General features: G+C 49.9%; 1 protein-coding gene across 8 annotated transcripts in view; it reads right to left on the bottom strand.

Annotated features, from left to right (window-relative positions):
- PTPRF (protein tyrosine phosphatase receptor type F) overlaps positions 1 to 14,446 on the bottom strand; it is a 369,529-nt gene that overhangs the window by 99,635 nt on the left and 255,448 nt on the right. For all 8 annotated transcript variants that reach the window (XM_075287308.1, XM_075287306.1, XM_075287305.1 and 5 more), the window contains exons 4-5: positions 4,152 to 4,297; positions 3,107 to 3,248 (exon numbers count right to left, since the gene is read on the bottom strand). In XM_075287308.1, coding sequence (XP_075143409.1) covers positions 3,107 to 3,248; positions 4,152 to 4,297 — 288 coding nt within the window. The remainder of the gene's footprint in view (positions 1 to 3,106; positions 3,249 to 4,151; positions 4,298 to 14,446) is intronic.

Consider the following 14,446-nt stretch of genomic DNA (forward strand, 5'->3'; position numbering starts at 1 on the left):
TAGTATTATAGTAGTTATATTCTTGTACATAGATGTAGTATTATAGTAGTTATATTCTTGTACATAGGAGCAGTATTATAGTAGTTATATTCTTGTATATAGGAGTAGTATTATAGTAGTTATATTCTTGTACATAGGAGCAGTGTTATAGTAGTTATATTCTTGTACATAGGAGTAGTATTATAGTAGTTATATTCTTGTATATAGGAGTAGTATTATAGTAGTTATATTCTTGTACATAGGAGTAGTATTATAGTAGTTATATTCTTGTACATAGGAGTAGTATTATAGTAGTTATATTCTTGTACATAGGAGTAGTATTATAGTAGTTATATTCTTGTACATAGGAGTAGTATTATAGTAGTTATATTCCTGTACATAGGAGGTAGTATTATAGTAGTTATATTCTTGTACATAGGAGGTAGTATTATAGTAGTTATATTCTTGTACATAGGAGTAGTATTATAGTAGTTATATTCTTGTACATAGGAGGTAGTATTATAGTAGTTATATTCTTGTACATAGGAGCAGTATTATAGTAGTTATATTCTTGTACATAGGAGTAGTATTATAGTAGTTATATTCTTGTATATAGGAGTAGTATTATAGTAGTTATATTCTTGTACATAGGAGCAGTATTATAGTAGTTATATTCTTGTACATGGGAGTAGTATTATAGTAGTTATATTCTTGTACATAGGAGTAGTATTATAGTAATAGGTGGTATTATACAGGTCATAGTTTATAATCTTCTAGTATTTTTGCCCATTGTTGGTAGTATTATAGTAACTTGTGCCACAAAAATGATTGAAATGAGTCTGGTAACGGTTGTCGCTTCTCTGTACTCAGCAGGGGGCAGTAGGGAGCTCCTTGTTCTCGGGGTAAAGTAAATATAAGATCTCTGCTCCTTCCTATGTGTTGCAGGGACCTCAGTATAAGACATGTAATTGACCTATGTTATAGATTACCTTTCCCATGTAATGTCCTGTATAATTCATGCTCGCTCCATTAGCAATGGATTTGTTTTGTAAATGGTCCGGGCACTGACTTTTCTATAAAATGACTTTGCAGATCGAGTTATGAGGATACTTGGCTCTTCTCCACATGGTGCACAGATCTGGCATATGCTGAATGTAGAGGGCAGATGTCAGGCAATGAGAAGATCTCCAGCTCGGCTCTCCAGGAGGTGTTATCTCTCCCTGATGAATCTTTCCATCTCCATCCCCTTCACAGTGGTGCACAGCAGATCCTGCCTAGGCCTGGTGTCTGCCCCTGCCAGGTTGCTCAGTAAGATGTTTCCTTCCCTGTGCCCACAGTCCTGCTCAGCAGCTCAGCCTGGGATTTTCTGTCACTTCTCTCATTCTAATCCTTGTGTGGTGGTTTATGGTACCCTGCGCCCCCCCGGCAGCCTTATACTGGAGTCTGTTACTCCTCTGCTTCAGGTCATAATTGAAAAAGACAGAAACTGCTCAATATGACTCATGCATAATTCAGCTTATCAGCTGCCCAGGAGGAAAGCAAGGAGAACGGAGCAGAGGTGTTTCTGCGGCCGCCCCTCCCTTTCTCCTTCTCCTTCCATCAACCAGAGAAGTAATTTTCAATTACTCAAAAAGTGCCCATAAGATGCCACATCCTAGAGGAGAATGGAGGAGACGGGCGTACGGCCGGGTGACTGCAAAGGAACATGTGCAATAATGTCAGGACCATCCTATGTAACAGATAGAAATGTGGCTGCTCCATTAATTGTAAAATGTTTAGAATAGTGCAGTGCATTCTGGGTAACAACATCCAGAACAGGGGCTGCAGTAAATGCATTTTATCTGGAAACATTCGCTGCGCCGTATTAAGCGAATCCTGCACCTGCACAGTAATAGCAAATACAAGAGGACTGAGCACCGATCACCCCCATAATAGTGACAGGTCTCCCAACTCCAAAGCATCTTCATCAGGACAGATTGTGGGTAACCCCTTGTCTTACCAGCAGATGCCGCTAAAGTCTTCACCCCTACAACTCTAAGTAGTGTCACTGTCTCCGGCCCAGACAGGACAAGTGTCACATGGGAGGAGTCAACGCTCAATCCCAGGGAGATCTAAATAGCAAGACAATGCGGGAAGGTGAGGAGACCCCCAAGACCCCACCTATAAAAATCCCAAAGACCCCACACTATAAAAACCCCATAGACCCCACACTATAAAAACCCCATAGACCCCACACTGTAAAAACTCTATAGACCCCACACTGTAAAAACTCTATAGACCCCACACTGTAAAAACTCTATAGACCCCACACTATAAAAATCCCAAAGACCCCACACTATAAAAACCCCATAGACCCCACACTATAAGACAAGTGCAGCAGTATATGAGTGGAAACCAAGGGAGTCGATGCTTGTAGACATAGATTTCATATATGACACACACATATATCACACATACACAGACATTAAGTAATATATACAGTATACACACGCACACAAGTTCTGACATCACAATGTAATACATGGAGTCCAGTGTAAGACTTTACTACCACCGTACATAAGGACTTCTCATAGTCTGAGATCACCTTGGCATGTAAAGGGTTACTATATATATATATATATATATATATATATATATATATGTGATATTTGAGCAGGTAAGCTGTGGGATCAATGTGAGCATGGCGGATATAATCCCACTAGTGATCTCAGAGAGCGGCAGTGATTTGTCAGACATGGCAGAGCCGGAGAACACAAGGACACCGACCATCCCTAGGACGCCGTTCTGGGCCGCTGAAGAATGATTACAGGGAAGAGACCTCCAGCACCAAGGCCCGCACCATCAGTAATGGGGGTCCCGCTGGTCCGCTCACATAGTCCAGAGCCTTTCATGGAGATTACATCACTTTTTAGAGAAAGAATATCACAGTATGTCGAAGTATTCCTGCCCCAAGATGGTGGAAACCAAGACAAGCGCCATTAATGTAAACAGCGATGAGCATTGTTACGCCAAGACACTTGTGTGAGCTCCGATCCTGGTTGTACAGCTCTCCTGACCCCTGGGTTACACATTGATCATCTATATAGATATAATGGAGAACCCCTCGCTGTCCACCCCTGCCTCTTACCTTCTAGAACAGTCAGTTTGGCGTTGCTGTTGATCTCGCCCACGCTGTTGGTTGCCGTACACTCATATATTGCTTCATCCCTGTGAACCCGAAGGGGCTGTATTCGAAGAACAGATCCCGATCCATCGTCAAATTCTATAACCTATAAAACAGATGAGTCCACATCAGGGGTCTGCAAAGCCGGCACGGGGCTAAAATAAAAAGGGTTGTGTCCCCTCCATAAAAACTGCCGCACCCCAATAAACCTCCTGCTCTCAATGCAGTTCTTAAAATTCTTCTATTTCTAAAGGGTGCGGGGGGGGGGGGGGGGTGTTACTTCCTTCCCACGTTTTTTACTACTTTATTCACTTGCAGTACTCATTCTCACCACTGGAGGCAGCAGACCATTCCTACAGACATCAGCTCTAATCTCAGCACAGATCTTCTATCTTTACAATGTAATAACTTTGGAATGAAGCCTCACCTGTGAGCAGCAGAGGCATTGTGTGAACCGTCTCCAATACTGCTACAATGTAGACATATTTGGTTTATAGTTGCTACAATCCCTTTAACTAATCCTGAGCAGAATGCAGGAGCTTAGAACACAGTCAATGTATCTTCTTTTTTTTTTTACACTCCATTTGGGGTGAGGCACAGACTGCAAAGAATGAGACAAAGCTGGCGAGGCAGCAGCACATCTGATACAAAGGAACTAATTCCTCTCCTCGCCTCGGCCCTATCTTCCCTTTCATTCCATAATACTGGCTGATACAATTATTTCAATTCCACCCATTAAATCTTTGTGCCTGGAATTCAGCGAACAATTCTCATTTTATGGAGGAAAACCCATTTGCTTATCAGTGTTAGTGAGCGAGGAGAGTGACCCGTCTTTATTGCCAGGGATGACAGTAGAGGGGCGTGGAGAGTCTGGGAGATGGCAGCACATTACATGGACATAAATGATAGGATTAGCTTCCCCCATCAGGACTCATGGCCTGACAGACTGAGGGGCTGGACTGGGGGGGTTGTGGCGTCTCCAGCCCTCGCGCCCGGCATTGGCACTTACCTCAAAGCGCTGCGAGCTCACTTTTTTCCCCTTCTTCATCCAGGTGATTCTTGGCTTTGGATCCCCTGTGGCCTGGCAGACGAAGGAGGCGACACCACCTGATATTCCAATCTGGTCATCCGGCTTCCGGATAAAGACTGGCTCACCTGCGGAAGAAGACGACATCATGGCATTAGGCCTGGCACCACAGGAGGCTTATTACCCCATTTACATGGGCACGGTAAACAAGAGCTAACTGGCGTCCGAGTCTGCGGACGTCTGCTGTGCAATAAACACAGAAACAAACACGTTGTGGCCACTGCGAATGGAGCATAATGAGACCGTAAAACAGAGACACAAGCTGTCGTATAGGAAGGATGCAAAATGTATTCACAAGGAGGAACGTCAAAGCGTCCAGGCTGCAACGCCACGTTATACGGCACATTATACATGATGAGGGCGAGCGATCAGCAACTTCTACCGAGCAGACAATCCAATGGTCCTTTTATTATAGTCTCCCCACAATTATTATCCCATCTGACATATCAGGTGATAGAAGTCGTATCTACACCCCAACCATATCTGCAAATGTTATTCATCTCCGCCCTTTACTTTCTGCAGATTACAAGGCTCCATGAAGACTCATCCACTGCTCGCCTCGCCCGTCTCCTCCAGTCTCTTTGCTCCTCAGCTGAGGCTCCTGTGTCGGGGGTGGGGGCCCAACAAGTCTCTTTTATACGGTATATTTAGATATAAGGTAGTGATATGAACCCCCCGTCTGGTTATGGGCAAGGCATAGAAGCTGCAAACGCAAAACGCATAAATATATAGGTGTAAAAAGAAGGAAAAATCGCATCGATTAAGCGTGTAGATAAGAAAGATATAAGTTGTGTTTCTTGTCCATGCAGGGGATATATCGTATACTTCTCCTATGGCAGTCATGTCTTATATGACGTCTCTTCTGTCCTGGTTGGAGATTGGTTGTCACATCTCACGAGTTGGGGCCTAACCAATATCAGCTGGGGAACGATGTGCCAAATAGCAGATCTGCATTGCTACAACCTAGAAACCATACTGGAACATTAATATTCTCTTCTGGGGTCCATAGGATGCCAGATATTACACAGGGCTCTGATAGCGAGGACGTGGGCACCCGCTATACGAGACATTGAGGTGTCACAGAGAAATGCACCAGGAATAGACACAGCTGAATGACTCCCCGGAGTGGCCTCCTGACTACCGACCTGGCCTCCTGACTACCGACCTGGCCTCCTGACTACCCACCTGGCCTCCTGACTACCGACCTGGCCTCCTGACTACCCACCTGGCCTCCTGACTACCGACCTGGCCTCCTGACTACCCACCTGGCCTCCTGACTACCCACCTGGCCTCCTGACTACCATCCTGGCCTCCTGACTACCCACCTGGCCTCCTGACTACCATCCTGGCCTCCTGACTACCGACCTGGCCTCCTGACTACCCACCTGGCCTCCTGACTACCCACCTGGCCTCCTGACTACCCACCTGGCCTCCTGACTACCCACCTGGCCTCCTGACTACCCACCTGGCCTCCTGACTACCCACCTGGCCTCCTGACTACCATCCTGGCCTCCTGACTACCGACCTGGCCTCCTGACTACCCACCTGGCCTCCTGACTACCATCCTGGCCTCCTGACTACCCACCTGGCCTCCTGACTACCCACCTGGCCTCCTGACTACCATCCTGGCCTCCTGACTACCCACCTGGCCTCCTGACTACCCACCTGGCCTCCTGACTACCATCCTGGCCTCCTGACTACCGACCTGGACCCTCACCCTGGAAATCTGCAGCCATAATGTATGGAAGGGGGGCTCATAAATAACCGATCTTACATGTCTGTATACCTAGATGGCGCTATCATGTGTGGCCGGGGACATACAGCGCTATTATTCACAGCCATAAATAAGGCCGGCGTCTGACGCAGAGTATTACAGGCAGCACAACCTATTACATGCTATATTATCATCATTCCTCCACATACTGACTGCCTGCAAAGCCTGACCAATCTGAAGAAGCAGAGCTGCAGTATAAAGTAGTGGGAAGGTCAGAGCTGTGGCCTGTGGTGAGGCGGGAGGTGGATTTCAGACTACCCCGGGCTCAGTCGCTTGTCATAGACCATAAGCCGCATGTTCCTGAGTCGCTAATCTTAGACGCCTGGTTGTAGGTTAGCACATTCTGTTCTTCACAAGACGTCTGTTTTCGTTGCGGAGGATAAGACACTGACATTGAACCTGAGATTTCTATCACTGAATTCTTTTACGCTACATTCTGCGATGATCCTGACCTCAGCGAATTATCACCTGATCATCTATGGGTGACATGTAATGTACAGCACATCTCCATATTATATAAGGGGCAGGTTCTGCACAGATGAAGCCGCCATATTGCTGATGGATGACTAGAGAGACCCGGGCCGGGTTCCCTTACAGGCTGCGATCGCTCCTAACTGCATTACAAGTCACTTTGGCCGGGTTAATTTGATGCCTATGAATGAGCGAGCTCCATAAAGCACATTACAGACAATATTAGTGTTGTTTTGCTGTGTGAACAGGGATCCTCAGCTCCATCTCCTGCTCCCTCGTATCAGATACATCCATTAGACAGATGAACTGGCAGCGCACCAAGGCCCAGAGAGGTTCCTGACAGCGAGGAGAGAGATTCCTCCACATGTCAAGGGCAAAGATCCAGTTAATGCCCCCTAAATGAGGGTCTCCATGGGGTAAAAGGCCCTGACAACAAGCAGATCGAAGCCTGGAGGTAGTCACTTGTTAATGGAGCCCATAAATAATATATCATGGTAAAGTAGCCAGCTTGACTGCTGTAGGGTACGGAGAGCTGCTGCTTGGTTAATGGCTTATAAACTGCAGAGGTGAGCGAGGACGCAGGACGCCGACTTAATGGGACAATTGTGAGGAAAGCAGGAAGACTGCAGACAATCGCAGCATTGTAAGGAATTGTACATGGAGAGATGCTATCACGTACTCTGCAGATCGGCTGCACAATGGAGGTGCAGAAATGGAACCTACTGAGATGTCGTCCACTGTCAGCAACCTGTTCAGCTTCTTACTCGGTCACAGCTTGTCTTCAGAGGGCGACACCATTACTCCCCCGGCTTCTACAAGGGTTCATGTCCTGGTTTCCTAGAGAGCAGAAAAGCAAATCTGCAGCAGTATGGGAGTCAGGGAGTCATAACTGAAGCGGAGAGCTGGAGGTGTCATGGAGGCCATATTGGTTGTCACTATAAGCATGACATATAACAATGGGTAGACTCAGGAAGGAGATGATGTAACAGGTCACCTGTGTCCACGTCAGTCCAAGAGGATTAGGATTGCACTAAGAAGAGGCCTATCTGCTTGTAGTGACTTGGACCATGTGGAAGGAGCGTCAGCCATGACAGGCCAGCAGGCAGAGCCCGCACGACTAACATAGCGCCACCCACGTCATCCAGGTCTTTAGTGACAACCATTACAATGTGACAAAGGCGGATGACTCCATATAATGTGAGCAGGTGCATACACAATACAAGTAGACACAATACTAATCCTGGCAGGTAGGACGGGCCCAGATGAAGCCGCTCAGTCCTGCACCCAGTCCATATTATCCAGGGGACGGCCCGCACCATATGTTCATCTCTATCCGTTGATCCCTTATCATCTCTGCATTAAATATCCGTCAGACGCCTCAGACGGCAGGCAGCGCCTTATCAGAGTTGTAGCTAATAAGGAAGATGCGACATTTAACCTGCGGAGAGATTTTCTGCTGTGAGTTCCAATTTACATTAATGAGTGTTTTATTCTGTAGATCTCCAAATAACAGCGCTATTACGGCGGCGGCTCGCACGAGGGCCACGCACTAATCCTAATGGTAGTTAATGGAACAGATGATGAGCGCCATGACGACTCGCGCCGCCTGATTGGCTGTCTTGGTGCGGCTGCCGGGAGGGTCGCTCTGCTCGGCTAAACAAAGGGATTACTGATAGGTAACAGAATGTATTCAGCATTTACCTGCAATGAAGGTGGATACAAAGTAGCCTGAGATGACCCAGAAATACCTGCAGGGGGGGCCAGTGAACACGAGGATATTGGGTGCGGCCGGCGTCCTCCATTATCTCTGGATTAACCTTATAATATTCAATGAGCAAATATCACCGATTACACGCGGCTCTTGTATACAGGCGAGGAAAAGATGGCGACTCCTGCCATACCAAGCCTGCAGCGGGGGGGGGGGGGGGGGGGGGGGGGGTGTCAGATGACTCACATCACATGACCTTCATCCCCACGCCCTGCCTGGGTATACCTGGCTCCATGCACAGTGGGATTTTGCAGCACATCTTTGATGTCTCTATTAAAGGGGCGGTCACTTGCTGGTGGCTGTGCTGAAGCTCTCGCCACGTGGTACTACAAGTGGCCATGACTCTCCCGAATACCCGAATACTCAGGTTTATGCTACAGAACAATCCGGCTTATTGTCTTGTAAGAGAGAATTCACATTACTAGAGAATAACAGCACATCCTTGGGAGAAGGCCGGGGGAAACAAAAGGATCCGTGGAAGATTTCAGAATGGCGAGTTCTTCAGGTTAGAGATTAATAGAAAGCGCATAAACAGTGCGAGTATGGAGGCAGCCACTATATATATATATATATATATATATATATATATATATATATATATATATATATATATATATACACTCGTGTATATATATATGCTTCTAGGACACAAGTAATATGGATGGCAATGATAGAAGAATACAGGAGCAGCCATCGCTCTGTAGGGATCAATAGTCTGGATATTTGCACCAGGCAGGTGATGAAACGTCAATCATCACCCAGATATATCCAATGATTGGAGTGATTTTTCTCGGCTCGGTACTGACCCCACTTCGGAGCCTTATCACCGTGATCCCTCCTGTCATCCCTCCTGTCATAGAAGGCAATAATGTCAGACTGCTGCAAAGTTCAGTGATGGTGGCGAGGCGCGGAGAATAAGAAAGTGCTGACGGCAGCAGCGGGCCCTGCGCTCCTAACCTCTCTCTTAGAGCTGTCGTAAGTTTGCCGCTTGTCAAAAACAAGGATGGCCATTTCACACAGGGTGACACGGCCGCCGCGGAGGGAACCTTGGGATAGAAATATTTAAGGCGAGCTCCATTCTATTGAGCCCAGGGAAGAAAACTTATTTAAGGCTTGCTCTGCTAATAAATTCTGCTGCGAGTTTATTCTCATTCGTAGACAGCCGGCTGCAGCCCAACACATATTTCAGTCCATGCGAGGCTGGCGGCGCGGCCAAGGCTGAGAGCAATCTCCCTGCACCCTGCGGGGATCTAACAATTTTGCAGCCATCCACACACAGTTCTTGATTTTTTTTTCTTCTTCTATCCGGCTTCCTTATCAGCCTGCGGCTTTGGGTTTTCTGAAGTAACCCAATTCCAGTCACATCAAAAAGTGACGAAGCCCCGAAGAGAAATCCTGGTCATGTTGAGATGGGATGCACTTCTAAATGCAAAGGATCTCTGCAGAGTATTGCAACATATTGTATGAGTTGTGCATTGAACGTTTGATGTCTGCAGAACATTGCAATACAGATACAGTGCATAGAATCCTTAGTAGTCCCAACAAATCATGCAGAGCATTGCAGTGCAGATACAGAGCATGCAGAATGCATATTGCACCTAATCCCTGCAGAGCATTGCCATACAATTTATGATGTCTGCACAGGCCCTCAGACTCTGGAATCCTGCACAGTGGTCCTCACCTCTGCAGAGCATTTCCATAGTGTGTACGATGACCAGATCATGTAAAGAATTGTAATGCAAACTCCTGTTCAGTTCTACTGACCTCTGCAGAGCATTGCATGGTAGATAATATAATGTTTTGTTACTACATAGCTGCTTCGTGTGAAAACAAGATTCATCTGTGCATCCTCAGCAGCATCAGGAGACCCAAAGGAAGAGAAAGCACAGGATTGCCAGGAATTCAGACCCAAAAAATGGTTGAGAACAACTAAAAGCTGTAAATAAATGAATAGAAAGAGATATTCTGGCGCGATATTATGACATCTGCGGTGGAAGGTGTCCAAGACTCGCTCTGCACATGGACATCAATGATAAGGGGACAGGCCATCTGATGTGGGTCGCACCTGCACTCTCGGGGGGGCGCAGGCCTGTACTGGGGGGAGGTGTTTGTTGCTGCAGCCTGATAAACATTGGCTTTGAACTGGCAGATTCTGAAATCCTTTGAGGGAATTGCCGTCATCCTGTCATCGGCTCATTACTGGCTCCGCTAATAACGGGCGGCAGGGGATGCGTTCAGATTATGGGGATTTCTAATCTTCTTTAGCAAACGATACCCATGTTGTATCTGTAAGCGGCTAAATCTGCTGCATGTAACAATCAAGTATCAATATGGTATCAATCACGTCATTCCCATGTACAATCATTACACGTCTGTATCACTTATGTATCCATTTTATCACAACATGAGAATGAACGTACATCTGGATAATATGGCGAACAATCTGTGCCACATTTATTAACACATTGCTGCCCGCCCGCCATACGTATAGCGGTAAACAGCAGCGACCCGTATTATGTCCTACACCAGGGAGGGGCAGGAGGTGCAACAACAACACATCTTACCACGGACGCCACCATTTTGCCTTATTCAGCAGCAATGTACCCACAAATTGTCATATACGGCAACACTACTGATACATGATCCAATAAGGAAACGCTTTCCAATAACTCAGACGTCCCTCATAATTCCTTCTCGTTACTGAATAATTTTTATCGGAAAACGTGAACACTGTAGACAAGGAGCAGATGCCATGACCGGAGCAGGATGCGATGCTCTGCGGTCAACTCTTCTCATCCCTGAAGGTTTCAGGTTATAATGTGTTTCCTGGAAGAAGCAACTATTGTGGGGCTGAGGTCACAAGTCTGATGTCTTATCGCGTCCCATCAGAGGTAACAAGCACAAGACCCGCTGCAGAACACACAGCACTGAGCCCCCTGCAGAACACACAGCACTGAGCCCCCTGCAGAACACACAGCACTGAGCCCCCTGCAGAACACACAGCACTGAGCCCGCTGCAGAACACACAGCACTGAGCCTGCTGCAGAACACACAGCACTGAGCCCGCTGCAGAACACAAAGCACTGAGCCCGCTGCAGAACACACAGCACTGAGCCCGCTGCAGAACACAAAGCACTGAGCCTGCTGCAGAACACACAGCACTGAGCCCCCTGCAGAACACACGGCACTGAGCCCCCTGCAGAACACACAGCACTGAGCCCCCTGCAGAACACACAGCACTGAGCCCGCTGCAGAACACACAGCACTGAGCCCGCTGCAGAACACACAGCACTGAGCCCGCTGCAGAACACACAGCACTGAGCCCCCTGCAGAACACACAGCACTGAGCCCCCTGCAGAACACACAGCACTGAGCCCCCTGCAGAACACACAGCACTGAGCCCGCTGCAGAACACACAGCACTGAGCCCGCTGCAGAACACACAGCACTGAGCCCGCTGCAGAACACACAGCACTGAGCCCGCTGCAGAACACAAAGCACTGAGCCTGCTGCAGAACACACAGCACTGAGCCCCCTGCAGAACACACAGAACTGAGCCCGCTGCAGAACACACAGCACTGAGCCCGCTGCAGAACACACAGCACTGAGCCCCCTGCAGAACACACAGCACTGAGCCCGCTGCAGAACACACAGCACTGAGCCCCCTGCAGAACACACAGCACTGAGCCCGCTGCAGAACACACAGCACTGAGCCTGCTGCAGAACACACAGCACTGAGCCCGCTGCAGAACACAAAGCACTGAGCCTGGTGCAGAACACACAGCACTGAGCCCGCTGCAGAACACAAAGCACTGAGCCTGCTGCAGAACACACAGCACTGAGCCCGCTGCAGAACACACAGCACTGAGCCCCCTGCAGAACACAAAGCACTGAGCCTGCTGCAGAACGCACAGCACTGAGCCCGCTGCAGAACACACAGCACTGAGCCCGCTGCAGAACACACAGCACTGAGCCCGCTGCAGAACACACAGCACTGAGCCCGCTGCAGAACACAAAGCACTGAGCCTGCTGCAGAACACAAAGCACTGAGCCCGCTGCAGAACACACAGCGCTGAGCCCCCTGCAGAACACACAGCACTGAGCCCGCTGCAGAACACACAGCGCTGAGCCTGCTGCAGAACACAAAGCACTGAGCCCGCTGCAGAACACAAAGCACTGAGCCTGCTGCAGAACACAAAGCACTGAGCCTGCTGCAGAACACAAAGCACTGAGCCCCCTGCAGAACACACAGCACTGAGCCCCCTGCAGAACACACAGCACTGAGCCCGCTGCAGAACACACAGCACTGAGCCCCCTGCAGAACACACAGCACTGAGCCCGCTTCAGAACACACAGCACTGAGCCCCTTGCAGAACACACAGCACTGAGCCCCCTGCAGAACACACAGCACTGAGCCCCCTGCAGAACACACAGCACTGAGCCCCCTGCAGAACACACAGCACTGAGCCCGCTGCAGAACACACAGCGCTGAGCCCCCTGCAGAACACACAGCGCTGAGCCCGCTGCAGAACACACAGCACTGAGCCCGCTGCAGAACACACAGCACTGAGCCCCCTGCAGAACACACAGCACTGAGCCCGCTGCAGAACACACAGCACTGAGCCCCCTGCAGAACACACAGCGCTGAGCCCGCTGCAGAACACAAAGCACTGAGCCCCCTGCAGAACACACAGCACTGAGCCCCCTGCAGAACACACAGCACTGAGCCCCCTGCAGAACACACAGCACTGAGCCCGCTGCAGAACACACAGCACTGAGCCCCCTGCAGAACACACAGCGCTGAGCCCCCTGCAGAACACACAGCACTGAGCCCCCTGCAGAACACACAGCGCTGAGCCCCCTGCAGAACACACAGCACTGAGCCCCCTGCAGAACACACAGCACTGAGCCCCCTGCAGAACACACAGCACTGAGCCCGCTGCAGAACACACAGCGCTGAGCCCGCTGCAGAACACACAGCACTGAGCCCCCTGCAGAACACACAGCGCTGAGCCCGCTGCAGAACACACAGCGCTGAGCCCGCTGCAGAACACACAGCACTGAGCCCGCTGCAGAACACACAGCGCTGAGCCCGCTGCAGAACACACAGCACTGAGCCCCCTGCAGAACACACAGCGCTGAGCCCGCTGCAGAACACACAGCACTGAGCCCCCTGCAGAACACACAGCGCTGAGCCCGCTGCAGAACACACAGCGCTGAGCCCGCTGCAGAACACACAGCGCTGAGCCCGCTGCAGAACACACAGCACTGAGCCCGCTGCAGAACACACAGCACTGAGCCCCCTGCAGAACACACAGCACTGAGCCCGCTGCAGAACACACAGCGCTGAGCCCCCTGCAGAACACACAGCGCTGAGCCCGCTGCAGAACACAAAGCACTGAGCCTGCTGCAGAACACACAGCACTGAGCCCGCTGCAGAACACACAGCGCTGAGCCCGCTGCAGAACACACAGCACTGAGCCCGCTGCAGAACACAAAGCACTGAGCCCCCTGCAGAACACACAGCGCTGAGCCTGCTGCAGAACACACAGCACTGAGCCCCCTGCAGAACACACAGCACTGAGCCCCCTGCAGAACACACAGCACTGAGCCCCCTGCAGAACACACAGCGCTGAGCCCCCTGCAGAACACACAGCACTGAGCCCGCTGCAGAACACACAGCACTGAGCCCGCTGCAGAACACACAGCGCTGAGCCCCCTGCAGAACACACAGCACTGAGCCCCCTGCAGAACACACAGCGCTGAGCCCGCTGCAGAACACAAAGCACTGAGCCCCCTGCAGAACACACAGCACTGAGCCCCCTGCAGAACACACAGCACTGAGCCCGCTGCAGAACACAAAGCACTGAGCCCGCTGCAGAACACACAGCACTGAGCCCCCTGCAGAACACACAGCACTGAGCCCCCTGCAGAACACAAAGCACTGAGCCCGCTGCAGAACACACAGCACTGAGCCCCCTGCAGAACACACAGCGCTGAGCCCCCTGCAGAACACACAGCACTGAGCCCCCTGCAGAACACACAGCACTGAGCCCCCTGCAGAACACACAGCACTGAGCCCCCTGCAGAACACACAGCACTGAGCCCGCTGCAGAACACACAGCACTGAGCCCGCTGCAGAACACAAAGCACTGAGCCCGCTGCAGAACACACAGCACTGAGCCCCCTGCAGAACACACAGCAC

Source organism: Leptodactylus fuscus, chromosome 9 (assembly GCF_031893055.1).
Source record: "Leptodactylus fuscus isolate aLepFus1 chromosome 9, aLepFus1.hap2, whole genome shotgun sequence".
Lineage (NCBI taxonomy): Eukaryota > Metazoa > Chordata > Amphibia > Anura > Leptodactylidae > Leptodactylus > Leptodactylus fuscus.